The sequence below is a fragment of the Passer domesticus genome, chromosome 2 (genome assembly GCF_036417665.1).
Source record: "Passer domesticus isolate bPasDom1 chromosome 2, bPasDom1.hap1, whole genome shotgun sequence".
Classification (NCBI taxonomy): Eukaryota; Metazoa; Chordata; class Aves; order Passeriformes; family Passeridae; genus Passer; species Passer domesticus.
This window is the reverse complement of record NC_087475.1, coordinates 62,166,717-62,192,534: the sequence shown is the minus strand read 5'-3', so window position 1 is coordinate 62,192,534 and position 25,818 is coordinate 62,166,717. Positions and strand designations below refer to the sequence as shown.

Genomic DNA, 25,818 nt, shown 5'->3' with positions numbered 1-25,818 from the left:
AATTTCATATAGTTTAATGGATATGAAAAGGAATTAAAATTGTTAATCTGAGAATCCCATTTTTATGCTTAGACTAATGCTTACCAAAAAATGAAAGAAAGTGAAGTAAGCTTATACACGAAGAAAATAGTTAAGGATAGAAAAAGGTGTAACATGAAAAGTTCATATTTACAAACAGCATTAAAAAATTCATTTCAAATGTGCTACTTCCGATAAGCTTTGTCTAGTCTAGACCATTATTTTGATTGTTAACAGATCAGTGACCACATTATGCAGATATGTTAACACTGTTATCTAAATTTAATCTTTTCTTCAGTTTCTCTTTATAAGAAGAGAACAATATGGACCAAATTAATAAAAACCCCATTTCACACACTGTACTATGAAGTAGCCCAACTACGCAAAATTCATGTAAGTTAATTAGCATATGCAAAGCAAACATTTAATTACTAACAGTACTACTCTTCCAATTCTTTTTCAGCCTTGCTGATATTGATTAGGTGCATACAAACCTTACAACTCAATACTTTTTAGGTTGCTTTTGCACAAATTGTTAAGTCTAGAGACCAACTCATCTGTATTCATAGCCTCTGTGCTTTAAAAGTAGTTGGACTTTGTTCAAACATTCAAAAGTCATCTTCGAGCTGCAACTCATCATAGAAGACTCAATTCCTCAAAGGAAATTGTTCTGGGAAAATTATAAGCAGACAGAACAGGGATTTTTAGTGGCAGTCGACTTGCAGTGTTGAGCTCTCATCTCAAAAATGTTTACACGTGTAAGTATCTCATTAAAGACAATCTAAGATTTCAGTGTTGCACCAAGGATCAAGATGTAGACAGATTGTGGGCACCTTTGTGATGCAATGATGTAACCTTTGCACCTGAAATCTGCAAAGGTTACATATAGGCAGCTCACTTTCAGGTAGTATTGTCTTTAAGTATATGCTTCCATCTGATTATAATTTTTAAAAAAATAATATTGGCTTGCCCTCAGGAAAAGAAGGATCTTATTTAACTATGTGTCAATTGTTCTTTAGTTTCTGTATAAAGGCAGTACAGCCATGGAAGGAGCAAGGGTTGCAAGTCTACCTTTCAGGTACCTGGAGACCTGAGCTGAGTGCCTGCATTCCACATAAAAGGAATTAAACTGCAAAAGGCAGGGTTTTTGCAAAAGCCACCCCTATCCCCACACCAAATGAGAGCTAGATAAGCTAGATTAGCAGGGAGAGGCAAGATGGAAGTGTGAAATTCAGGAACAGCCAGCAAAAGCTCTCACTGTATGTGACCTTGAATCCTTGCCCTTTTCACAAAATGCAGCAAGAAAAGCAGCTTTTTAGTTCCTCGGTGATTAAACACCACACACTAAACACGGGAGACTCAAATCTCCTCTCTGCCTGAAGGAACTATCATTTACATCTCCCATAAGAACTCTCTAATGACTCAGCTATATGATATAATACCTTGGACTCTCACAACTTTTTTTCCTACTACTCTTCCTTATGTGCTTAAATATTCACTGCAGCAAGAGCCAAGCCCTGTTTTTTCTCCATGCCCTGTTGATCCTGACCAGTGGGCTCCACAGCCAGGTTACAACATTAGCCTGAGCCCTTCAAGTCCTGCAAACACTTCACCATCCCAGGCAAACCACACCAATCTCAAAGCAGTGATTTGAGACACCTCCTGCCTGCTCATGGATGTCTCTGGAGACAAAGCCATAGTGCCAGGAGTTGGGAATACGAGCAGCTCTCCAGGCACGGTGCACACTGTATGTAGCACAAAGCTGCTGGACAAACAGAGCAGAGGGTGTGAAGCTGTCCCCGTCTCTCTAGGAATGCAGGACAGCCCACCTATGGAGATGGGGAAGTCCGGCTGGAGAGGGGTTCTGCTGCCAGGAGAGGCAGAGCAGTGTCAGGGATCCATTGGACTGGATCCATTGCTTATGGCGGGGCCATGAGACACCTGCCAGGCAGCCACCGGCACAAGGACGTGAAGGAGAATCTCTGGGCAGATATGTGCGCATCGAGTGTCTCTGGAGATCAGGGGGCTGCTGCTCGCCGAAGGGGAGAAGCTTCCTCCGTTTGGGATGGGAGCAGCCTCACGGTGGTGGGTGTGTTGAGCTTTAGCTTTGCCGCCTGGCTCTGGCGATGCCGGCACTGGAACAGTGAAGGAAGGTCGGCTGATTTCACCTCGATCCCGTCTAATAAGTTTTGTACTTTTCTTTTTTTTTTTTTTTTAATCAGTGCTTCGGCACGGTTCGTCTGGAGCTTTCCTGAGAAGCTCCTCCACACACGCACACTGGCACACCGCACGTGGATGCGGATGAACGATTCCGCCTGAGCCCGGGCACCCCTACCCGGCCGAGCCGGGGGGGCGGCGGCTCCGCGGGCTGTGGGGCTGCGGGGCCCCGGGGCCAGCCGCCCGCCCCGGGCACAAAGGGAGAGGCGGCCCCGAGCGAGGGGGATGCGCGCACACTCCGCTTTCCTCCCCATGCGCGGGGGAAGGAGCGGGCAGGAATATTCTGGACCGAGGGAGGGGAGGAAGGAGAGAAGGTGATGAATAACTTGAATAAATCTGCAGCGGAGCTGAGGAGAGGGGGAGGGAGGCGGCGGCGGCAGGTCATGTGAGGCACAGTCATGCTGCGGGCAGAGAGGGGGCACCTGGCGGCTACACCCCGCGGCCGGCCAGGGGGGCGGCGGCTGCTGCCGCCATGGCCGTGCCCCGGCCTCGCCCCCTCCTCAGCCGGGACACTGCCGCCCGCCGCGGGCTCGGCGCCGCTCGGCCATTTCCGCCACGCGAGCCGAGCCCTATTTCCGCCGGCCCCGGCCAGACGGGCTTTATGTCTGCCGGCGGGCCGCGCGTGCGCGGCGGCCGCCGCCATCTTACGTTGTCTCTCGCCCGCCCTCCCCTTTGGCGAGCTCTCCCCTCCTCCCCCCCGCGGCGCCTCCTCCAGCGCTCCGTGAGGAGACGGGGCAGGCACGGGGAGGGAGAGACCCGCGGCGGCGGGGAAGCCGGGAGTAGACCCTGAGGGAAGAAAGGACGGGGCGGACGCACACGCGGGAGGAGGAGGAGGAGGACGGATTCCAGGCGCGGTTCTGCGGAGGACGAGCGGGTGCCGCCTGTTATAAAGGGGGAGGAGGCGGCGGAGGGGGAAGGAAGAGCGTGCGGAGCGGAGCCTCCTCCAGAGACAGCCAGACACAGGGAGGAGAGAGAGGCTGCCTGGCTGGCTCCCCCTTCCTCCCTCCCTCTCTCCTTTTCATGGACTCTTTTGTCGGGTTGCTGCTGCTGCTTTTCTTCCGTCCTTATTCCGTCTCTCTAATACCCAAAATGATTCAGCTCCATGGCTGCCACTGACGGGGATGTCCCTGCCCGGCTCAGCCTGCCGCTGCCGCCCTGCTGTGCGCCAGTCCTGTACGTATCCGCGCCTTCCTCCTCCTCCTACTACTAAGCGCGGTGATGGCGAGGGGCGCCGGCCGCCTCGCCGGGCTGCCCTGCGGGCCCGCCGGCTACCCTCGCCCCGCCGAGGCGGGGAGGGAGGCAGGGAGGGAGGGCGGTGCTGCCGGCTCCCGGCGAGCCGCGGCGCCCGGCGGAGCCTCCGCGGCGAGGAGGAAGGGGCTCGCCCCCGGGTCGGCCGGCTGGCCGCCCTCCCGGGTGAGGCGCAGTCGGGGGGCTGGGGAAGGGGGAGGCGGCCGAGCAGGGAGGTGGTGGCAGAAATCAAAGGGAGGCGGGGGGGGGGGGGAGGGTGGTAGGGAGAAAGAAAGTGAATGGCGGAGGATTGAAAGTGTCACATTCAGAGGCGGCGGAGGACCGGTGCTCGCCCCCTCCCTGTCTCGGAGGGGAGGAGGAGGGGAGGGGAGAGAGGGGTGGTGGTGAGCGGCGGTGCCGAGCCGCCTCAGCCCGTGCGCTGCGGGAGTCGGGGGGGTTGTGCGTGGTGGTGTCTGCCCTGCCCTGAGCACACAGCTAACTGTGTGTGTGTGTGTGTCTGTCTGTCTCTTTCCATACCGGGGGATTGCACTCTTAAAATACACTCGATACAATGCACCAGCCTGACTCAGCCGCAGACATTAGTGCTAGGAAGATGGCGCACCCGGCGATGTTTCCTAGAAGGGGCAGCAGCAGTAGCAGCGGCAGCAGCTGCGTTACTGCTCCCACTGCACCAGGTACCGGCGTTGGGAGCGCTGCCCTCTCCGCCGAGGATTATCAGCCGCCTTTGCTGGTCCAGCCGCCGCCTCCATCTCCTGCAGCAGCTTCAACAGCGGGTCCACAGCCGACACCCCCTCATCCACAAAGCCTGAACCTCCTCTCTCAGTCTCAGCTCCAGCCCCAGCCCCTTGCACAGACTGGAGCTCAAATGAAAAAGAAAAGTGGCTTTCAAATTACCAGTGTGACCCCTGCTCAAATATCAGCTAGTATGAGCTCTAATAACAGCATAGCCGAGGATACAGAAAGCTACGATGACCTGGATGAGTCTCACACCGAAGACCTGTCATCTTCAGAAATCTTGGATGTGTCTTTATCCAGAGCCACTGATATGGGAGAACCTGAGAGGAGTTCTTCTGAAGAGACTCTAAATAACTTCCAAGAGGCAGAGACTCCTGGGGCTGTCTCTCCAAACCAGCCTCATCTTCCTCAGCAGCATGCTCCTCTGCCTCATCACCCACAGCAGAGTGTTGTGATCAATGGAAGTGTTCATCCTCACCATGTTCATCATCACCACCATCTTCACCATCACCATCATGGACACCATCATCCATCGCATCCCGGCGTGGGTAGCGCCCCAATTTCTGGAGGACCACCGCCCAGTCCGTCGTTTAGAAAACTATCAACAACTGGAAGCTCTGACAATGTTATATCAACTGCACCAGTTTCTGCTGCATCATCCACTGGTTCCCCGGCATCTGCCGTGTCTAATATCCGCACTACAAGTAGTCCTGGCAATTTAGGTATGAGTCCTGCTGCTGGAACTGGTACCTTAAGTAATATTGGTGGTGGTAGTTCTAGTGTGGCAAGCAATGTGCTTGGTACTATAAATTTAAGCAACATCATGAGTACTGGTAATGTAAATGCTTTGTCTGGAGCTAGCAGCAATGCTAATGTGAATATCTTGAGTGGTGTTGGCAATGGTACGAGTGCTTCCTCTAGTGTCATTAACAATGTTACTAATCCAACTGCAGGAATGGCAGTGGGATCAAGCCAGCAGCAGCCTGCATCTGGCACGTCAAGGTTTAGGGTTGTAAAATTAGATTCTAGTTCTGAACCTTTCAAAAAAGGTAGATGGACATGTACTGAATTCTATGATAAAGAAAACACTGTTGCAGTTTCAGAGGGAGTAGCAGTAAACAAAGCAGTAGAGACGATAAAACAAAACCCGCTTGAAGTGACTTCTGAAAGGGAGAGCACCAGTGGGAGTTCTGTTAGCAGCAATGTAAGCACACTGAGTCACTATACAGAAAGTGTGGGAAGTGGAGAAATGGGAGCACCTACTGTGGTACAGCAGCAAGCATTTCAAGGTGTGGGTCCGCAGCAGATGGATTTTAGCAGTGCTGCTCCTCCAGCAATTCCAGCATCTAGTATACCACAGAGTGTTTCTCAATCACAGCTTGCACAAGTCCAGCTGCATTCTCAAGAAGTAAACTATCCACAGCAGAAGCCAGGGGTCCAACCTCCTGCACAGGCCAGTCTAACCACTGTTACTGGGGTTCAGCCAGCCCCGGTTAATATACTAGGTGTATCCCCGTCTCTGGGCCACCAGCAGCCTGCCCTTCAGAGTATGGCTCAACAGCAGCTGCCGTATTCGCAGCCGGCGCAGCCTGTGCAGACTTTGCCAGTGGTGCAGCAGCAGTTGCAGTATGGACAGCAGCAGCAACAGCAGCCAGTTCCTACGCAGATGGCCGCGGGTCACGTTAAGCCGGTGAACCAAAACTCTGTCACAGGGGCTATGCCAGACTACATTCAACATCAGCAGATCCTTCAGACTCCAGCCCCTGCCATGCAGCCAAGTTCTACAGGAGTAGGAGCTGGGCAACCGGTTCCTGTTGCCCAGGCACAGGGCATGCAGCCTACAGTGCAAGCACATCCAGCTGCTGCCCCAGCTCAGCCTGTTGCACATGCTCCAGCAGCAATACCAGGTGTAGCTGCCAGTGGTCAAATGCTAAATGTTGGGCAGCAAGGAAGTGTAGCTGCTGTGGTGCAACCACCATCTGCTGCAAACCAAATTCCACCTCCAGTTATGCCATCGACGGCTGCTCCTCCATCTTCCCAAGTAGTGCAGCCTGTGCAGACAGGAATAATGCAGCAAGGATTACAGGCTGGCGCTACAGGCCTTCCTCAACAAATGGTCATTGCTCAGCAAAACACCTTGTTACCTGTACAGCCACAGGCACAAGGAGTGGAATCTGTAGTCCAAGGGATGGCTGGCCAGCAGCTGCCTGCAGTAAGCCCTATACCCTCTGCTAGTACTGTTCCTGCACCAAGTCAAGCTGGTTCAGCTGTGCCTCCTGGCATACCTTCTGCTTCTGTAGGTTTGGGACAGCCACAGAACATAGCACAGGCTTCGGCTGTGCAGAATGGCAGTTTGGCTCAAAGCGTTAGTCAGCCTCCCTTGATATCAACAAGTATAGGTATGCCAGTGGCACAGAGTGTGCCACAGCAGATGCCATTAAGCTCTACCCAGTTCCCTGCACAATCACTAGCTCAGTCCATTGTAAGCCAAATCGAGGACGGCAGGCGCCCTACAGAACCTTCCTTGGCGGGTTTACCTCAAGCTGCCGGCGTCGAGAGCGGTGGTGGAGCATCGGCCGCTTCAGATGGCGGGAGCAGCAACATGCCGTCCTCTGCGTCCCTCTTCCCGCTGAAGGTGCTGCCCTTGACAACGCCTCTTGTAGATGGTGAGGATGAGAGGTAAGACTGCCTGTAACTTTATTAAAAGATGGACTCTCTGATAGTTTGATTTGCGCTAACTTGCAGGTCTTGTTACAGCCATTCTGTGAAATGAAGCAGTGTGATGTTTCTGTCTAATTAAAATACTATTTCTCAGGTCTCAGCACATGCAGATATTGTATTAAAGAACTTGTTTTCCACTTGAGGGGGTGGGTTGTATTGATTATGCTTTGAAACTACTGTGTGGGTAAATTGTGCTTAACAGTCTGTACAGTGTGTATATTCCCACTGTTGAGGAAGACAAGAATACTGTAGAGTGTGGGTATACTAGTGGTGATTGCAGTTTAGATTATTTATTATATGAAAATAATTAATATTTATTCTTGGGTATATTTTTTTTCACAAGACTAGACTTCATCCTGCCTTAGCTGCTCTTTTTAAAGTACTGCTTTACTAAGGTTGAACCAGTTGTGATTCTGTAGTGTATTCAAAACCTCTTTTACAGCCAAGAGGTGCTTTAGGCAAACGAGTATGGTGGGATAAGGGATGTTCAGCAGCATTGTTGTAGCTCTTTGAATTGAACCTGGGCTACTTTTGGTCTTGATGGTGCTGCTTCAAAGTGTTAATGCATGGTGAGATCTGCTGAGGCCTGCCGAAGGGTGGTGAACCTTTGCATCTGGTGGACCAATTCTGTGCAGTTAGAGTAAGAAAACTGCACTTTTTTTTTCCTATTTTCACCAGTTCAAACTGCATGTATTCTCTCACCTTCACCTTTTCAAGTAAATGACCACTGCCTAGCCTTAAGAGTACGTGCATGTGAACATTCCCATTTCTCTGACAGTGTGTGTAGAGAAGTTGAGACCATTGTGTGTGCAGGCTGAATTGATTGAAACATCAATTTTAAAGTGTGATGGTTTGATATTAATTATGTGTGGAAAGTCCTCAATGTGTTGAGGACCTCTTGTGATACGGGTTGTGAGTGGCCAGGAAAACTGGTGCTTCTTCCAAAGAATTTCCTGTCTAAGAAGTATCTTTGAAGATATATTTTATATATATATTTGATAAATAACCCTCCCTGGGAACGTGGAGCAGGATAGAAAACACTAGAAAAACTGAGAGTAGGGTGAGGAGACAAAATAAGGCACTAAACACAAGGGGGGAAAATACTGTAGCAATGGGAGGTGAAGCACTTTTTAAATGCCTTCTTGGTGCCATAACTTAAATCAGGAGTAATACCAGTGACCAGACTTTATTTTTTTTTTTTTTTAATAAAATGGGTTGCTGGGAGAGGCTGGATTCTTTTCTTAATATTGAAAATCCTAACTCTATCAGCAGCCTCTGATTATGTTGATCATAAGGTGTTGACTGCTGTAGTGGCTTTCATCACATCTTTCTGAGATGCCAGAGAACTGTAATGAGTAGCAGCTTGTCTTCCAGGAGTGCTAGAAGACAAGTTCCAACACTGTTGCATTCTGATTATGTTTTTTTAGTCAATAAGTACATGAAGGTGATAGAAGACAGATTGAGGTGTTAAAGCCAACAGTGTCACCATTATGCTGTTAGCAGTTTTTCAGAAATATTTTTTGGTTTTCTTTTGAATTTTGTAAGCCAAGACACTAATCCTTCTCTTCATGAGTCCCACTGGTGTTTGGTGGTGTTGTTTGTTTTTGTTGTAGTGTGGTTGTTGTTTTTTGGCTTTGTTTTGTTTTATCAACCAAAAAAATCCCCTAAGCTTTTAGGGGACCCTAGCCAAGTAGAAAAATCATAAGCTTAAAGATAGGGTTTTGGAGAATGACATCTAGAATATGTCTGTACCCTGATTTTAAGAGCATATGTTAACAGTTCAACATGATTGGTAGTTTTTCCAGAATGTTTAAATCCCTCAGGGTAACAATAGCCAGAAATACCTTCTTCCTCTGTTGTTTGGCTAGCCAAAGATCATATCCTTTCTTCTCCCATGCACGTTGCGTCTTTGTTCAATCTGTCATCTCCAGGTAGGCTACACTTTTGTTTAGCTGCAGTTGGAAAACCATTTATATTCTTTATACAAAGCAGGATATGACTCTATTAAATGGAGACCAAAAATAATTGGGTTTTTTTTTGCATGGCAGTAGTGGCCAGGTTACTTTTGTGTACAGTCAGACCATTTACAGCAGCACGTCTCCCTGTGTATTTATATGTGACCTTATAAACCTGGTGAGATTGCTTCTGTTTCCACTTCCAGGGGATCTCGGGGCAGGGTACTTCTGTTGTCATCCTCACTGGAATTTTGGGCTGGAGATGAGAATTTGTTACTTGCCGGAGGCAGTGCAAGATACGTTGTTACTCTGCTTCGCTCCACGCCTTTCTGGCCATGGGAGCTCTCTAGTTCTGTTTTTTTTTTTGGTTAGTTTGTTAGATTATCCTTCTTTTACAGGAGGTAAAGGGTAGTGTATTGTAAAAGGACATAGTTTCAGAAGCAGGTGTACTGTAATTATGTGTGTTTGAAATCCCCATTTCTCTTGCTCTTATCTGCACACACATATATCACTGAAGATTTCTATCAATACATCCCAAGTGATTCTAAACCTGGCAAAGGAAAAGGTAGGAAAAAAGAAGTGAGTGGTGACATAATTGGGCCAGCGAAGAAGCTGTAAAATTCCACTTAGTGTGCCTTTGAAAAAACATCTGACCCATGTAATACCTTGTATAGATTAACTCCCAGCTTTCCTTAAAGCTGTATATAACTGCATTTAAGGCTATGCCAGTATCTTTAACTCTGTTTAGAACGCCATTTGCAGCTCTTTCTATGCCTGTTATCAGGGCATGGCCTTTTAAATATAGACAGTGTGGAGTGTATCTGCTTTGAGAACCGTAACCTTTATTTCCCCAGTATGAATGACTTTTATTTCAAGTCATAGTGAAGATTAGATATTAAAAATGAGCTGCTTGGCAGAATGCCATATGGAAAATTAATTTGCAAATGTGAATAAATAAAGAGAGGATACAAATAATACTCCCTGTACTTTCTGTGTTAACAAAAAAAATAAAAATCAAACTGCTGAACAAAAAACCCCAAACCCCAACAAAATCACCAAACACCCGTAGTTCTTCTGATGAGTCTTCTGAAGCCTGTTGGGTATGCCATAGATGTTTGTGTGTTGGTAGATTCATCATCTCTTAATTTTTTGGTCTACAGAAATGCAGGCCAGTTTTTTCGTTGTTAAATACTTTTTTTTCCCCTTTTCCTTAATTTGAGCCATGGTATGGACTCAGTGCATGGTTCTTAATTAGTTTCTTGGATTTGGAGTGGTTACCTTGGTGTATTCACTATAACTACTAAATCTTGCTAATCTTAGGCATGGTCTTTTGAGTTTAGTATTTCATCTTTAGGACTGTGAGCAGGATTGCTTTTATTTTCATGTGTTTGATATTTAAGCATGGAAGAATGCATGTTTGTATCACAGTGAATCTTTTTGTGTATTTATACTTAGTGTTGCAAAATCAGTTACATCCATGTAGACAATGTTTTGCTGTACATGCTTGCAGTAAGATTTTGTATGGATTTACATTATTTTTAAGTTACCTGTAAAGTGAAGACTTCAAAAGTTAATGTATTTTACAGCATCTATGGAGGCTGCTCTGAGTGAATTTAAAAATAACTTAATCTGAAACATTGTTTGTCATTCCTCAAAAGCAGATTTTTTTGTGAATGAAGGATAGAGAACTAGTAACTGCTTCCCTGTCCTTGACAACATTTCCTGCAGAACTGTTTGCATTCTTTAGGCTGGTGCAAGTTGTGTTCACCTGTTTGTGTATGTCATCCAGCGAAGCTGAAGAGAAACAGGAGGAAAAGATGGTGGCAAACGCAAAACAGGCATAGAGATTTAAAATATGTCTTATTATCTGACAATCTCATTATTGAGAGAAATTTTTATTAAAGGATCCCTTTAGAAATGTTTTTTTGTGTAAGACGTGTTTTGGCTTGTTACTAAGTTTGTAGAGGGGCTGGAGATTAAAGCTGAACATGAGAATTAAGACTTGTGAGCAACTTTGGAGAGATCTCTAGCAGTAGTAACTCATACTAGATTGTAAAGTGAAGTACAGTCAGGAAGGTGGATTAATGTTAATCTTGTATGCAGCTATGTAGTGGAAAGGCTGACCAGGTACACGTGAGATTTTTACAGATGGAATTCAATACTTTTTGAAGATTTTAGGAAGCAGTAGTGAGTGAAGTAAGGTAGAACCGGAAACTTCAATTATATTTTTGGTGCAGTAACTATTTTGAGTACTTACTTGTGTAAGTGTTTAGAGTTTATATGGGCTTCTTTGTTTGCTGGAAGTTCTGCTGCTCTGCATGTGGTGAGAAAGGGAATAGATATTTTACAACAAAGGATTTCTGGTGTATTAGCATAGATCTATAGTGACTTTTTTTTTAGTTGCGTCTTAGGGACAGTGATGTTACTGTCTTGCAGATTTTAAACTTGCTTCACAGTCTTGCCACCATTTTGAAAATCATGTGATTTGAGTTCTAGGAGATGAGCTATTACAAAAATTTGGTCATATCTTCAATTGAGCTTTCTGTGGAACTTGCAAAAATTATTAACCTTCCTAATGTCTAGTTAAGTGAGCAGAAAGTGAGAACTTTGATGAAGAAAGTGTGCCTGCTGTTGTGTCATGCTGACAAGTCCAGTTTCTCACTTTGTCTGATGGAGTAAAAGACCTATTGTTGGTTGAATTGACTTTGTTAGTTCTGCTCTAAGTAAAGAACAATGAAGAATTTAGGGTCTGCACCTTGTATGTCTGCTGACCAGCTGTAGGTGGCAATACCTTTTTTGATGGAGCTTTTCCTGGCATCTTTTATAGATGCATTTTCTGCATGCCATGACACACTTTGAACTAAGGGTTGCTACAGTGCTTGGTATGATGTTATTTCAAGACAGGAAGAACCAACAGATACTAGGGAGTTGTAAAAGCAGTAATTTAGCACTTAAGGCAGATGCTGAGAAATTAATCTCTTCTAGTGATTTCCAGAAACCATTCCTTAGCACTGCAGTTTTGGTTGCTCTTTGGAGCTGTGCATAAATATGAAACCATCTATGTATGTGTATGAGAAAATGAACAAACAAGATTTTAAAGTATTTAATTGAAAAACAATCTTTATTACTGTCTCAGGATTTGCATTCTTTACAGGCTAATCTGAAAATTATAATTAAACCCACTGACAAATGGATTGGTAGTGAAGTGTTTCAGCCTTTACAAGTTACTGTGATCTAGATAATGGGGAACAGAGTAATGACTGTATCAGTCAGTGGTAAACTAGCAAAGATAGCAGAGTGGGAAGGGAAAATAATTGAAAAACAAATGCCACAATCCCCTCCAAAAAACCCTAATCCTAGCCACCCCCAATATGTTAATGTATCTTGCTTAGGCATAAATAAAAATGTGTATGGTTAGCATACCTGTGCTACAAAAAGACCTCCTATAACCTGTTCATCTTACAGATGGTAATAAGGTAAATAAGCCTTTTCAGACCTGTCTCTTGACGGCCTAGGAAGTGCATCAAATTGTAAACGGCAGTATTGCTAGTATGGTTTTTTTAAACAAGGAACTGCACACGCCTGAATATCAGTGCAATTATAGCGAGTGATTCTTGCTATGACCTTTCTTGGAATAATTTGTGATCTGGGTTTGCAGTGTGATGTAGGTGAAACATAAAAATGACTAGAAAAGAATAGTGTGTCTTTGTTCTCATTGATTTAATGCACTGGTTTTTTCTATTCTTTTGATTAATTTATGAGACTAAAATGTACTGTGTGTAATGCATATTATACTTTAACAAATGACTGAACACTTCTTAAAGTGGGCCTGTACCTTTCATTTACTACATTTGTGCCGCCAAAAGCAGTGCTATTAAGATGGACTAAGAGTAAGATTATTCAGTAATTTATTTCATGGTGATGATCACCATGAAATAAATAAGAAACTAGTTTATTCTCAGCATGGTTGTACAGGAAACCGTAGCCTAAAGCTAAGATGGAAAGAGTTCCTGAGTGACTGGAGATACAGCACTTTATTTATTTTAGCCTGTTCTAAAGCATTCAGACTTAGGAATTGCATGATGGAAGTGCAGCATAATTATGGTGTCAAATTGGAGCACCTGATCATCCTTTGGCTTTAATGTCTGGGAACACTTTAACTCCTTTTCTGCCTTTGGAATTTGCTAAACAAAGATCGTAATTGTGCTATGGTCAGTGGTGTAGAAATCCTTATCAGCTCATTTTGTGCAAGCCTCCGAACACCTATTGTGCATTGTCAGTGTTGGAAGCAGGATTTGGTTTGTGGTTGCAATTCTATGCAAAAATCTCCATCTTTCACTGAAGCTGAATTGACTTTCCTGAGAGAGATATTTAGAGGTTATAAATGATTGGCAGGCAGGGATTGTAATGATGCCATGCATGCAAGTGGTAGAGCCCGTGGTAGTTTGGGTGTTCTGTCATTGTTGGTTACCTTATGGACTAAGTGACTTGCTAGTACCTACTGAATGAGGGCTTCTGATTTTGCAGAGATGAAGAATGATGATTCCTCATGTTCTTCAAACACATCATTATGCTTTAATAATGGGAACTGGTTCCATTTTATGAATTTTTTTATACTTGCAGAAGTAAGATCTTTAACGTGTTATGGTAAAACAGAAAAGTCACAGTAAAATTTTTCACTGTTTTCTTTGAGCAAACTGTTACTTTGATTATGCTTCCTTTAAATTATTTTGGTATTATTATGTACCAAAAATTACTCCTGAGTTTTTTTTCTTCTTTTCTCCTCTGGGTTTTGTTAGATGTTTGTCCCTCATGCTGTTTTGAGGTGTTGGTGAGGCTTCCTATATTGATGACCTTTGACACTCAGGATGTAAATTTAAGAATCGTAGGCATTCGGGTTTGAAATTCTTGTTCCAATTTCTGTTTCTTGTTGCAGTGCAGGGTTAGTGATGGTCCAGAACAGTAAAAGTAGCTTTGCCTTTTTCAACAGAGAATGGCTACTAAAGCAAACTACTCTTTATAAGTAGCCTTGCTTGCTGGGGCTTGTAGGTATTGTACAGTCTGAAATGGGTATAGAATTTTAAAAATACACTAGAAGAACAGAGTAAGAAGTAAAGTAGTTGGGGATTTTGTTTATCATTATGGCTTGGAAATTTAACACAGTTTTGGAACTTACTATGGTCCTCTAAGAGCAACAAATGCACCTACCACTGATGCTATTTGTTTTCCTCAAAGAAATTCTCAGAAAATGGTTTTGTAGCTGTTTTAATTAAATTTAAAGGGGTATCTTGTTCATCTGTTTACATACTTCTGAATAATCTATTTTTTTGAGTGTAGCTGAGAAGTACCATTTTATAAATTGCTAAAACAGGCAGCAGAGGATCTTCTCTGAGTTTAGATTTAGAGATGAACTTGCTGCTAGGTGAATGGGACAACAGTCTCTTAAAGACAGGCAGTCCTTCTAGTAAGGTGTACATTTGATAGCAACTGGAAGTTGGTTGTAGCATGTTTTATCTTCTGCTTAAGATTGTTAAATGACTCGGCCAGGCTTATTGTTTGAGCTTCTGTGTGATTTAAGTATTTTTTTAACCTTCTTGTTTGTATGTCTTGTCTTTTTTTTTTTTTGTCTTGCTTTGGTTTTGTTAGGGTTTTTTTTTTGTTTGTGTGTGTTTGGTTGTTTTAATTAGCATGGATATCAGCAGGAAGTTTTCAGGACTCTGATTTCTTGGTGTGTTACTGAGTTTTGAACTTCTCCAGCAGCTGTTTAAGCAACAGTGTCAAAGTACTGTGCAAAGTACTAGGGATAGTACTGAAAGCTGCTGAAAATGTGGATACACATTCAACAATACTTTTAGCATCTTAATGCATTTAATAATAGGGTTCTTTTTTCCTTCAGTACTGCAGTGTAGCTCTTAATGATGACTTACACAGGTAATGGAATTTCAGCATGCAGTGCTACTACTGTATGGCTGTTTCTTTATCCTCAGTGTTACACTTGGTTCATTCCCCCTGTAAGATCTCAAGGTGTGGATCAAATGTAATTTACACCATCTTTTTTGCAGATATTGTTAGTCTTTTGTTTGTAATCCATTGTCTTGTGGGTCCTAGTTATTGATAACTGAGTTATCACTATGTTGTCTTGGGTTCTTACATATCTAGTCAGTAGTCCTTTTAGTTACATAAAGTGTTAAATTCTGAATATGGTAACCATGAAATGTTGCTTATGCTGGTTTATAAATGGTGTTTTCCTCTAAATCCTTGTAAACAAATAAAAGTTATAGAAATAGCTCTTAATGTTTCTCCAGTAACTTTGAAGTCTGTGCAATGTAGAGGGACGAAATTCCTGTCAAGATGAGAGAACTTAAATACCTCTTAAGATTCCTCTGACCTTCATTTCACCCAATTCCATCACAGTCATGGATAGATGACAAAGAGAGATGATGACTGGTGGTTGACTTTTATATATAAGAAACTGTAGAAATCAAAAATGTTAGAATGTAACCATACTAAATTTGTTTCCATATATTTAGTGCTCTTATAGCTATTAAGGAAGACAGTGATTAAAAATTAACCCAGTAATTCATGTATGATTGCTTTGATGTCTGTTGTGACTGCAATTTTGAAATACTTTTTAAAGAAAAGCAAGCAAAAATTTCTCAGACAGAATCTAAATAATGAGTGACTTGTTTGGCGTATATTGCCACTGAGCTGGGATAAGCAAAGGGAAAAAAAGGCTTCTGTAGATTTCCTGGAAGATTATTTTAAGCTTCATAATTTTACTGGATGTATGTGTGTTGAAATATCATAATGTGTTTTTGTACCATATGAAAGATTCCATATTTTTCTGAGGAAGTCTGTCTGTGGACTATAAACAGCGTTTTAATTTGTACTTCCAGATTGAGCCTGACAGAAGTGGAATGCTTTTCTTTCCCTTTAGGATTTCATGAGGGTTCATGCTGTAATGCCTGCCATATAGAAATGAATGTAAGGGGAAGGAGAACAGCTTAGGGTGTTCCATGATTATTGTGTGTGTGTCAACTTGTGCATGGGATTAATTGTCATTCTCCCTTGATGTCACTTTCAGTAGAGGATTCTCAGACTATGAGCATCTATGAAATCTGTCAAGGAAGGATTTTATAGTAATAATTAGTTTATATTTAGCATTATTGTGTATGTTCTAAGCTGTTCAGTGAAGAATCTTGACCTGACCTTAATTTGAAATGTTTCCTGAACATCTTGATTAACTTGCTTTTGAAATCCTTCAGTCTGAAATTCTTAATGTTCCTTACCTGTATGTACACGTATGAGAATATATAAAGCTTTTTTTTTAAATAAAACAATCCAAAACAAACCTACTGGTGAAAGAATGAGCAATACTGCTTTTACAGTCTCATTTCTTGCAGTCTTACAAAATAAGACCAAGTGAAAATAAAAGGAACCATGAATTAATGACTACGTACTTTAAGTACTTGTTAAATAATTTACTGTAGCACCCAAATGAATTCAAGGTATAAATGTACCTCTTTAATCTGCTGAATGAGGTTATTATGTTAAGAATGGATCAGCATATTGCACTGCCAAGTGTTTCTTTAGTGGGCCTAATATCCCAAATTGGGTGAAATGTCGAATTGCTCATAAATGTTCAGGGATTGGTTAGGATGTGCATGTACCTCCATGTTATTTTTTTTTCTTTCCAAGTGTCTGAGATTCCTTCCAGTTCTGTAATTGCTTGTGAAAAAGAGGAGTTGCTGAGCCTCCATTTGATTGGAGAGAGAGGAGGGAGGGTAGAAGGTGTGAAAGAAATGTTCATGATGCTGGTTTTGGTTTTCTTTATTTTTGGTGGGGAAAGGGATTTTATTTTTTGAAATACTGTCAGGCATGCTGTGTGTCTGTCGAGTATATGCAGTTGTTGGCAATACAGCCTCTTCCTATGTATGGGATAGTAGCTGAAAGCCCTTGTTGTGAATTGGTGCCCTGCTTTGCTGGCTGCTTTATAACAGAGAGCAGAAAAGATAATGTTGAAGGACTTGGTGTCTGATGTCCATACAACTTCTGAAGTGATTTTAAGACAGTGATGGTTTAAAGCGGTCAGAATCCTAAACGTTTTTAGTGATTTATGGAAAAAAACAGAGCAGCAAAGCAGGATTAGTAATCTTTGTGTTCTTGTGGAGCTGCACCCTGCTAATAATGAAGTGCATCATCTCAGGAATAGCCCTGCACTGACAATTGTTGGAGCTCCCGTTTTGCCATGCAGGCGGGGGTCAGCCTCTTCAGGAGGTGTCACTGACTTCACCTTCTAGAGCACTGTGATCTGTGGAAGGGGAAAAAGAAATACTAGCATCTTAGAAGAGATAGGTCTAGTTATCTTCATTTCCTGCATTTGTCCGACCATCAGAATCCAATGTGGAATCTTAAGTATGTTTACGGTCACAATTCTTAAAATATTTAGAACTGCTGGTTTTTTTAATTCCTGTGAAGTTATTGAATAAAAATATTTTCTCTGAAAAAGTTCTCCAAAGAATTTTATAAAGGACAATAAAATTTTGTGAAGTGTTCATACATAATTTCAAATGGAGGCTTGTCTTGATACATAGATATTTAAGTATTTAAGCAAGCCATGTAGTCCTCCCTCTTAATACTTTTTATCTGGGGAGATGTTTAAGGAAAGTTGTTTAGGGTTTTTTTTTTTAAATTTTTTTTTTTAAAGTGTCTCCTGTTCCAACCTCTGAACATGATAGACTAAACCATTCTTAATGTTTCAGAAGCATGTACATTTTATAACTATCTAAAATGTTCCAATTGTTTTTATATTCCAAGAACAATAAAGAACAAAAAAGCATCCAAACCCTGGGATATCTTTTTGTAAAATAATGAAGTTTACATAATATGTTAGCCAGAAGATAGGTCAGATCAATATAGCAGCCATGCAGTTACCTAAATCCCAGACATTTATCCTTCTAGTTTGGCTTTAAAATCCTATGATTTTGTGCATTTACAGGTACTCTTTAAAAATACATTCTTGAAGTTGCTGTCAGATTGCTCTGGATTATGTCTTTAGCCTTTGTGAATGCAGACAAATCTTCTCATGCTTTTATTACTGTGATGACTAGAGTCACACGTATTGAATTCATCAAATGATACTGCCATGTAGCTGTGCTCAACTTGGCATCAGCAGCTTGGCAGTGTGAGGTCTGTGCTCACAATTGGCCAAGTATAAGTTTTGGTTGTCTGTAGCAGATTGTAATATGTATATGTAGAGTTTCTGTAAATTATATGCTAGAAGTTCTTAATGCGTGTTCTACTAAAAATGGTATCTTGGATACCATTCTTAAAAAATGTAATTACAATATTAGAAATCATGCTAAATAAAACAAATATTTTCTTTAGTATTTTATATCCTAAATTGTATGCTCTAACCCAAGATATGCATTTAAAATTATGATATTAAAATGGTTTGTTCTGTTGCAGAATTGTTCAAGCATATGGGTAACCCTTTATTTAAATTTTTTTTCTCATCTGTTTCATGTTTTTCACCACTGATTTATATTGTCTGCTTCTGATGAAAAGGCAAGCTTTAGAAATAAAGCCATTTCAGAAATCATGGGATTGCTGGAAAGATTTGCATTTTGTTTCAAAAATAAGAGTTTAAGAAGTAGCTATCATTGGTAGTCTCATCTTCCTAATGTGACCACAAGAAAAATGTACCAAAAATAATTGCTGGGAAAAGTAGGCTTTTTTCTTCATGAAAGAAGATCCAGCCATGTCTGAATACTATTTAATTATAGTGTCTGTCAGTGAATGTGACTAGTTTCTGTGAGATTGTTCTTAAGTGGTAAACAAGGGTTGTTTTTAATCTCAAACTGGTAAGAAATGGTTTGAAATACTGTGTTTGAAGAGATGTGCAATTCTTTCTGGTGAAGTAAGCAATTTTTTCGCTTAAGTATGGAGTGGTGGATTTTATGAAGATGGCACAGATAGGAAACATGAAAATTAGAACTTTTTGCTTCTGGCTGTTTTGAAAATTAAAAATGAATAGAAGGCGTGTTTGAAACATGGCAATGAACACCTGAAATATCAGTGTGGCTGCTGTTGACTTGGTAGATTGATTTTCTTAAAGGATGATCAAGTTAATTCACCTAACAGAGCAACTGATGATACCAGTAATATAAAAAAGAGATGCTGAAGAGAAGGCTCAATGAGAACCCTGTGAGGTGAAAAACTTGGAAATCCTGGATTGAGGTTTGCCTTTTGGATTTGGTTTGCCACTTTGGTTTTGAATGCCCAGCCTTTACCTACTAGAACCTTTTGAACCTTTACTTAGGAGAAAGGCATCTAGAAATGTATTTCTGTCCTGTGTTACTTTCAGTGTAATTTCTTGGGAGGGGGTAGAAGAGTTATTCTCTTAATGGTTCATGGCTGGAGGCCCACTGCCATAGGGAGAAATGGCTAATGGAGAAACATTTGTCCAGCTGGAGTGGGTTTTGTGGAGTCTGGCTGGTATGAGTGAGTGTTGTGGGGATGCCATATGTCCTTGAAAGTGACTGTTCTAGTCAATGCTTAACTGTTGAGGCCAAGACCATCCAGATTTATATACAATAGAAGCAATTGTTTGATGGTAATTGTAGGTTTCCAGATTAGCATGCTTTGTGTGTGTACGAATTGCATTTCACGATTTCGTAGTGTATTTTGTTTGCTTGGTGTGAACTGTTTGTCTTTTAGCTTCATTATACTGCTCTGCTTGTATGTTGAAGGACAGGCTTCAGAACTTTGTTCTGCTTCTTTCCTGGTAGTGTTGGCAAAATACAGCACTTGCCAAGCTAGGTTATGCTGCATGAACTAATGCATCCTATTTCTAAGCCTAGAACGATGTCTTAGAGTTTTTCTGCTTCAGGTTTGTGTCCTGTGCTTTTTCCATTTGCCCAGTTTGTTTCAGCATCTGCTGTTCTTTGCTTGAGGACTCCTGATGAATGGTAAATACTTGGGTTCAGGAAAGTCAGTCTTCTGTTGGTGAGTCTGAAGAGTAGAAGCAATAAAAGGAAGTAAGGACAAGAATGGTATGAGCAATTTAACTGAAGTTGGTGTGCTGCTAATTCCTCGTGAGATTGTGAGAAGACCTCCATTTATATTATTTTCCCTTCTTTGTGTTCTCAGAAGGTCATTCTTACTGAACCAGAAGGCCTTTGTGTTGTCCTTGTAGGTCTGCCTGCTCCAAACATTTGGTGTCTATAGGAAATGGAGCCAATGTCAGGGTCAGTGGGTTTCCTTTTTTCTTATGTCACTCATATATTCTCTAAGTACAATGGAGAATTGTACCCTGGTCATTTTTGCCTTCCTGAGGATTTTTCACTCTCACACACTATTACTATGGTGAATTAATATGTTGAAGAGTTCAAATCTCTTGCCAAATGTGCCAGAAGGGTCACTTGGTTTTAGTGGCCAGGTAAAAAGCACAGAATGTCCATCTTGTAAATTAAGATGGTATTTTAACTTGGTTCTTTGAAAACAAAAAGCTGCTGTTGCTGAAGCCTACAACATCTCAAAAGTGAGTTGTGGTGTTGTATTTTTCTTAAATGACAAAAGATAATCTACAGGGATTAGAAGGAATTCAAAATGAAACAACCAAGTAATACCTAAACCAAGAAGTAAATCTCTAAAGCTGAATGAAAAACCTACATCAGACTTCTGATTGAGACATTGACTCATAAGGAGCCTTAAAGCTATGGTAGCATAGTCACTTTCTTGTGCTTTGAATTATAAATGAGGGTAGCTTAGATCATGAAGCTAGACTGTATGTGCCCTCAAACAATTTGGGAACAAGAGGCCATGGGTAGAGTTGCTTGGGCTAATACTAAGAAAGATTTTGTCTGTGGAGCTCGCTGGCCCAAGATCCTGTGGAGACCTACAGGAAAAAAAAAGTTTAGAGGTTGTTGCCACTTTAAAGTAGGGAAAAATGTAACAACTGCTCTACCCTGTCAAAGCATAAAACAGAAATTAAGATATTGTGTAAGTAGAAGCAAGATATTTGTGGTTTCATTAAGAACAAAACCACTTATTCACAATTATTTTTTGGGAAGCTGTTCTTATGCTTGAAAAATGTAATGGTCAGCACAGCAATGGCTCAAAATAGCATTTTGGATGCTATAGCACTGGCATTAGAGCGTCGTTGGCAAACATCCAAGAGGCCTGTAAAAGAAGAAAATGCCTTAAATGTTAAAGTTTCAAAAGCTTCTGTTTAAATTTAATTTAAATTTTCATTCCTATTTAAATTTAAATTTTCTAATATTTTCCAATTATATACCTATTTAGTCAAATATTTGAGAGTGAGCTTAAAATCCTGTGAAAACACACTAGATGGCAAGAATTCTTATTTGCAGCACAAATAATTATATTGATTATAGGAGTGCATGTAGGTAGGTAGCTGCAAAGAATTACTCAAACTTTTTGCGTACAGAATCAAGTGGTCACTGTACCAAGTGAGATAAAAAGAAATAATTTCAGTAGCTGGATTTTTCTGTTCTCTCTGCTTGTGTATTTTTCAAATTCTTAGTTTCATGTCAGGTTACAGCGTAGGCCTTTCTAGGTCAGTTCTTCTTTCTGTACGTACAAGTAGGTTTAGTGGTTACCTGATGCTGAGGTGAGTTTGTCCTTTTGCAGGACACTGTGGTGCCAGAGGGAGGGGTGGCTTTTAGCAGCCTCCTTCTTTGCTTTTCCCTACTCTTGGTAGTTACGTCCTGCCTCAGGGCAGGAAAGATGCCTCCTGTTGTAAAAACCCCTCTTAGAGTGTCTGTGGATAACCCGTAGCTGTTGCTAATGAATAAATAGGTCAATAGCAAGCATTTAATATTACCAGGATCTCAATTTTACTGCTGCGTAAAGCAAGACTTGGAATAAAGGGTGGTAAATACTTCCTGTGCTTCCATGTGTAATTGTGTTGGGTAAATGCTGTTACCAAAGTTGCTGTGAATTGTCTTCACGGTAAAAATTAAACCAAACAACTCCCCCACCAAAAAAAAAAAAAAAAAACCAACAAAAAGAGAAGCGGATGTTTTAGGTTGATTAATCTCTTTGTTGTCATGTTGGCGACTAGGAGTTACTTTTTTTAAATTAGTTACCAGGGCTCTGACATCTGGCATAGGTTTTAAAAATATGCCCTCATCACAGTGCTCCTTTTTCACATGTTTTAGGTAATTATCATAGAGGAGGAATTTGACTTTATGCTGCCAATAAATACTGGAGCCCATTTTCCAGGACTTCAGAGTTGCTGGCATATCTGATTCTCTGCAGATCAGGAAGCACGTCAGAGATCACTAAACCCTAAAGGAGACAAGTAATCTACTTAGGCGTTTAGGGGTTTTTTTCTGACTTTATTTATAACTTCTAGTTTGAAATGCATTGAAAATAGCTTTATTTTCATTGTGCTGTATTTTTGTTTTAATCCATCCAACAGCGGAGAAGGATGTTGTTATCTTGTCCAGTGTGTGGAAACAAGTGTGCTTAGAGAAGACCTGAATATGATCCCCAAAGGGTACCATTATGGGAAGGACTTGGGTCAAAACCTGGGTTAAGACAAGGCCCAGGTACTGGATCTGCTGTTTCTCTCCAGCTAAATAATATATTTTGTTTGATCTACAGCACCTGTTCTAGACCCCTACTTCAGAGGCTGGAGGAGTCTGCAAACTTTTCAGGGGATATATTTAGTATTTGGAGACGATGTTTGATTAGGTTTTAAAGTGAAGAGTGCTGTGGCTTATACAGAAATAATGCATAATATTGCAAGTCAACAGTAAAAAAGAGTGATAAATTTAGAAATGCAGGAAGCCTGTCAATCTTGTTTTAATTATAAAATATTTGGCAAAACTTAGGCTTTTATTGTAAAAATTAATTGCAGTTATGAAAGTCAATAAATAACCCTAGTTTATATTTACTGTATAGAAAATGTTACTTCAAATATTGTTTGCTGCCACATGAGGTAGCATTGGAGAGAATTACTCTGAAAATGCAAAATTGAAAACCCAGTGTAGTATACTCCAAGGCTTCGCATGGCATATAGCTAATGTATGAGGCCAGTTAGCAAATGTGGTTTGGCTAGTGTTAGTCTTGGTGTGAATTTCTGTTCTTCATCCATTTTTTCAGTCTATAACCTATTTTATGTAGTAATTGATCTATAATATCTTTCCATAGCCTTAGAGAAGCATCTTGAATATGAAATTAGAATATGCAAAATTGCTTGTGCCTAAAATAAGGATTAGCCAAGTGTTCTATTTATACTTGAACTTTTATTCAGGAATTTGTCTCCCTGATGCTGGGTAGTCATGTATTGTCTGGGTGATATTGTAATATGCTGTTTGTTGAGAACACTAAGGTGATGGATTAATTTTTCAGTAGGCTTTGAATATCTTACACTTCTCTGAAAATAGGTGCAGAATTACTGAAAGTGGAATAAAATACACATAAAGGAATAATGACTAAAATTCTTATTACGTTAGTACTTACCGTGTGCTGCATCTTGTTTATGTCTACTGGAAGAGGCACAGACACATGAGCATTTACATTCTTGGAAGAAAAACTGCTGAAGATTGAGGAAGGTGGTACAATTACGTGTGTAAACTACTTGTGAAGCTTTACTCTTAAGAAAATGTACCTGATCCTCTCTAATGTACCTTTGTTGATACGCTCTGTAAAACATCCTAGGAGAAAGGGGTCTGAGGAAGTTGGGACTTTGAGCTGTGATTTTTGGACTTGTTCTGTATTATGAAAGAGACAGCAATTTATATATGGCTAAGCAATAAATGACCTCTGAAGATCAGGAGTGGAAGCTTGACTGCAGGGGAAGACTGTGCTCATGAAGAAGGGATGCTGATAATCAAGAATAAAAGGAGTACGTTCTTTAGAAAGAAATCTTTATGTGGGGAAGGTTTATAAACACTGGTGGGTGAGAAGGGGCAGGTAGGAAGATAAAGCCAAGGCTGTAAGTATATCTCTTCCTCCAGATATTGCTCTCTAACAGTAGGTGCTGTTTTAGCCTGTTATTTTAAGCCACTGTACTGAGTATGATTAGGTATATGTAATTAGACTGGCTGGCCTATTTCAGAAACATTTTCCATATTGTCATTGACTAGAGCATTGTGCTCAACTTACAAGTGTTAATCTTGTCTTTTGGTCTTCCATATTCATGGCACTGTATGATGTTTAAGATGTGAATGTAAGAAATGTCTGTGTATGTGCTGCTTCCTGGATGCAACCAGATATGCTTGTGATGAATAGCTCAAAAGCATAAGAAACTAAACTCCTGAACTAGCCATGTGATTCTGTAGAACAGTGGCTATTGGGTTGGATAAGTTTATAAATCTAATTAGTCTAATAACTTGGTGCCAGAAATTTTAATAGGTGCCTTTTGCAAAACCTTCTATTATGCAATCAGTTTGGATTTCAGTGTAAGTGTTTGAAGTATGCAACATTGGTTAATAGGCTTTGGAGATGGATGGAATTTTATTTTTGCTGGATGAGGACTTTAAGCTAAGGTGCTCCTGATACTCTTCTTTTTAATTACTTAGAACCAAGAATTGTATTGACTCTGTTTTGCCTTTGAAAAGAATTGTCACTGCTATTTGTGATTTGGAAACATTCATGCTCTTGTAATTAGGGGTTTGAGACTAATGGAAGAAAATTATCAAAGGGATTGCTGAGTTTCTAGTATTGCCAAGTTTAGATAGGTTTGGTTAATGGATTAAATTGATGTGGATTAAATAGTTTTAAAAACTGTGTACCAAGATGGTACTGAAGTTCTTCTACCTAAAAAAAGAAATGTGAGTAAGGCTGAACACAAAACTCAGAAGAAAAAATAAGCCAGAACAGCTCAGTGCATAATTTATGCTATGCAAATTGCTTTGAAATTACTGACCCCCTGATGTCATTGCCCTTAAAAAATGCAAAAGGGAATAGAAAAGCTTGCATGTTATGTAGATCTCGACTGTAAAACTTGTTACTCATTCTAGACAATTCTCTTACTTGGAAAAAAATATAAACTGCTAAAATCCAGAAGCTTAAGGAGTAATCAGATGGAGTGGAAGAGATGTAGAAATTCAGTGACTGTGTTTATCAATAAATATATTATTTTTGGAATATGAGACTGAAAAGCAAACACTTTTGCATTGTTTGAAATTCATATTGTATATGTGACCAGCTGTAAGAGCTGTGGAACCTGATTCAGGTATTTGTGTAATGCTGATTTTCTGTTCTGGTTTGGATGATCCCTCATGTAATTTAAGGTTTTCAGATGTTGCACAAATGAACCTTACATTGCATTTCAGCATCAAAACAAAATGTTATTTTATTTGTGCTAATAGTTTTTGTCTTTTAAAAGTTAATGTAATCAGTTCAGATGATTAGCTATGTATTAAAAAGCATACTTGGTAATAAATAAAATCCCATTAAACCTCAGGTTTAATGCATGGAAGTCCAGCTGAAGGGAGATGAACAAATACTTTCCTTAATTTTTGAATTGATACTTAATAATTCTTGCAGTCCTAGATAGATCTAGGAAAAGCATTCTTAAGATATTTGTATGTGATTAGTTATTTCTGTCCTGTATCTAGGCAGAATGAATTTCAAAGCCTTTGACAAATGCCTATTATTTCTAGATATTTGGAGCCCATTTTTCCCTGGAGGAAGAGTGATGTATCTAGGGAAGAATTTTCTATTGGAATTTACTGTCTAAAAATTTGTATTACAACTGCTTATCAATGTTTTGGGGTTTTTGTCAGAATGGCTCTCTAAGGAACATTAGCAAGACAGAGGGAAATGTGAATTGCCATGGTTTTGACACAGAGTTGATTATATTAGTTCTTTGAACTTCATCTCTCTCTTGTAACAATGAAACTCAAAAATAGGAATCTAGATACATTCCTTGAAGATTTTGATTTCT

General features: G+C 40.8%; 1 protein-coding gene across 12 annotated transcripts in view; it reads left to right on the top strand.

Annotated features, from left to right (window-relative positions):
* The first annotated feature begins 2,754 nt into the window (after positions 1-2,754).
* TSC22D1 (TSC22 domain family member 1) overlaps positions 2,755-25,818 on the top strand; it is a 91,056-nt gene continuing 67,992 nt past the window's right edge. For 7 of the 12 annotated variants that reach the window (XR_010356109.1, XR_010356108.1, XR_010356114.1 and 4 more), the window contains exons 1-2: positions 2,757-3,408; positions 4,043-6,897. Coding sequence is in view for 2 of the 12 variants with exons in the window: in XM_064408730.1 (XP_064264800.1) it covers positions 4,076-6,897 (2,822 nt within the window). In the remaining 10 variants the exon portion in view is untranslated. Of the gene's footprint in view, positions 3,409-4,035; positions 6,898-25,818 lie in introns of those variants that run through there. The other 5 variants (XR_010356106.1, XR_010356107.1, XR_010356115.1 and 2 more) reach the window with 4 other exon arrangements.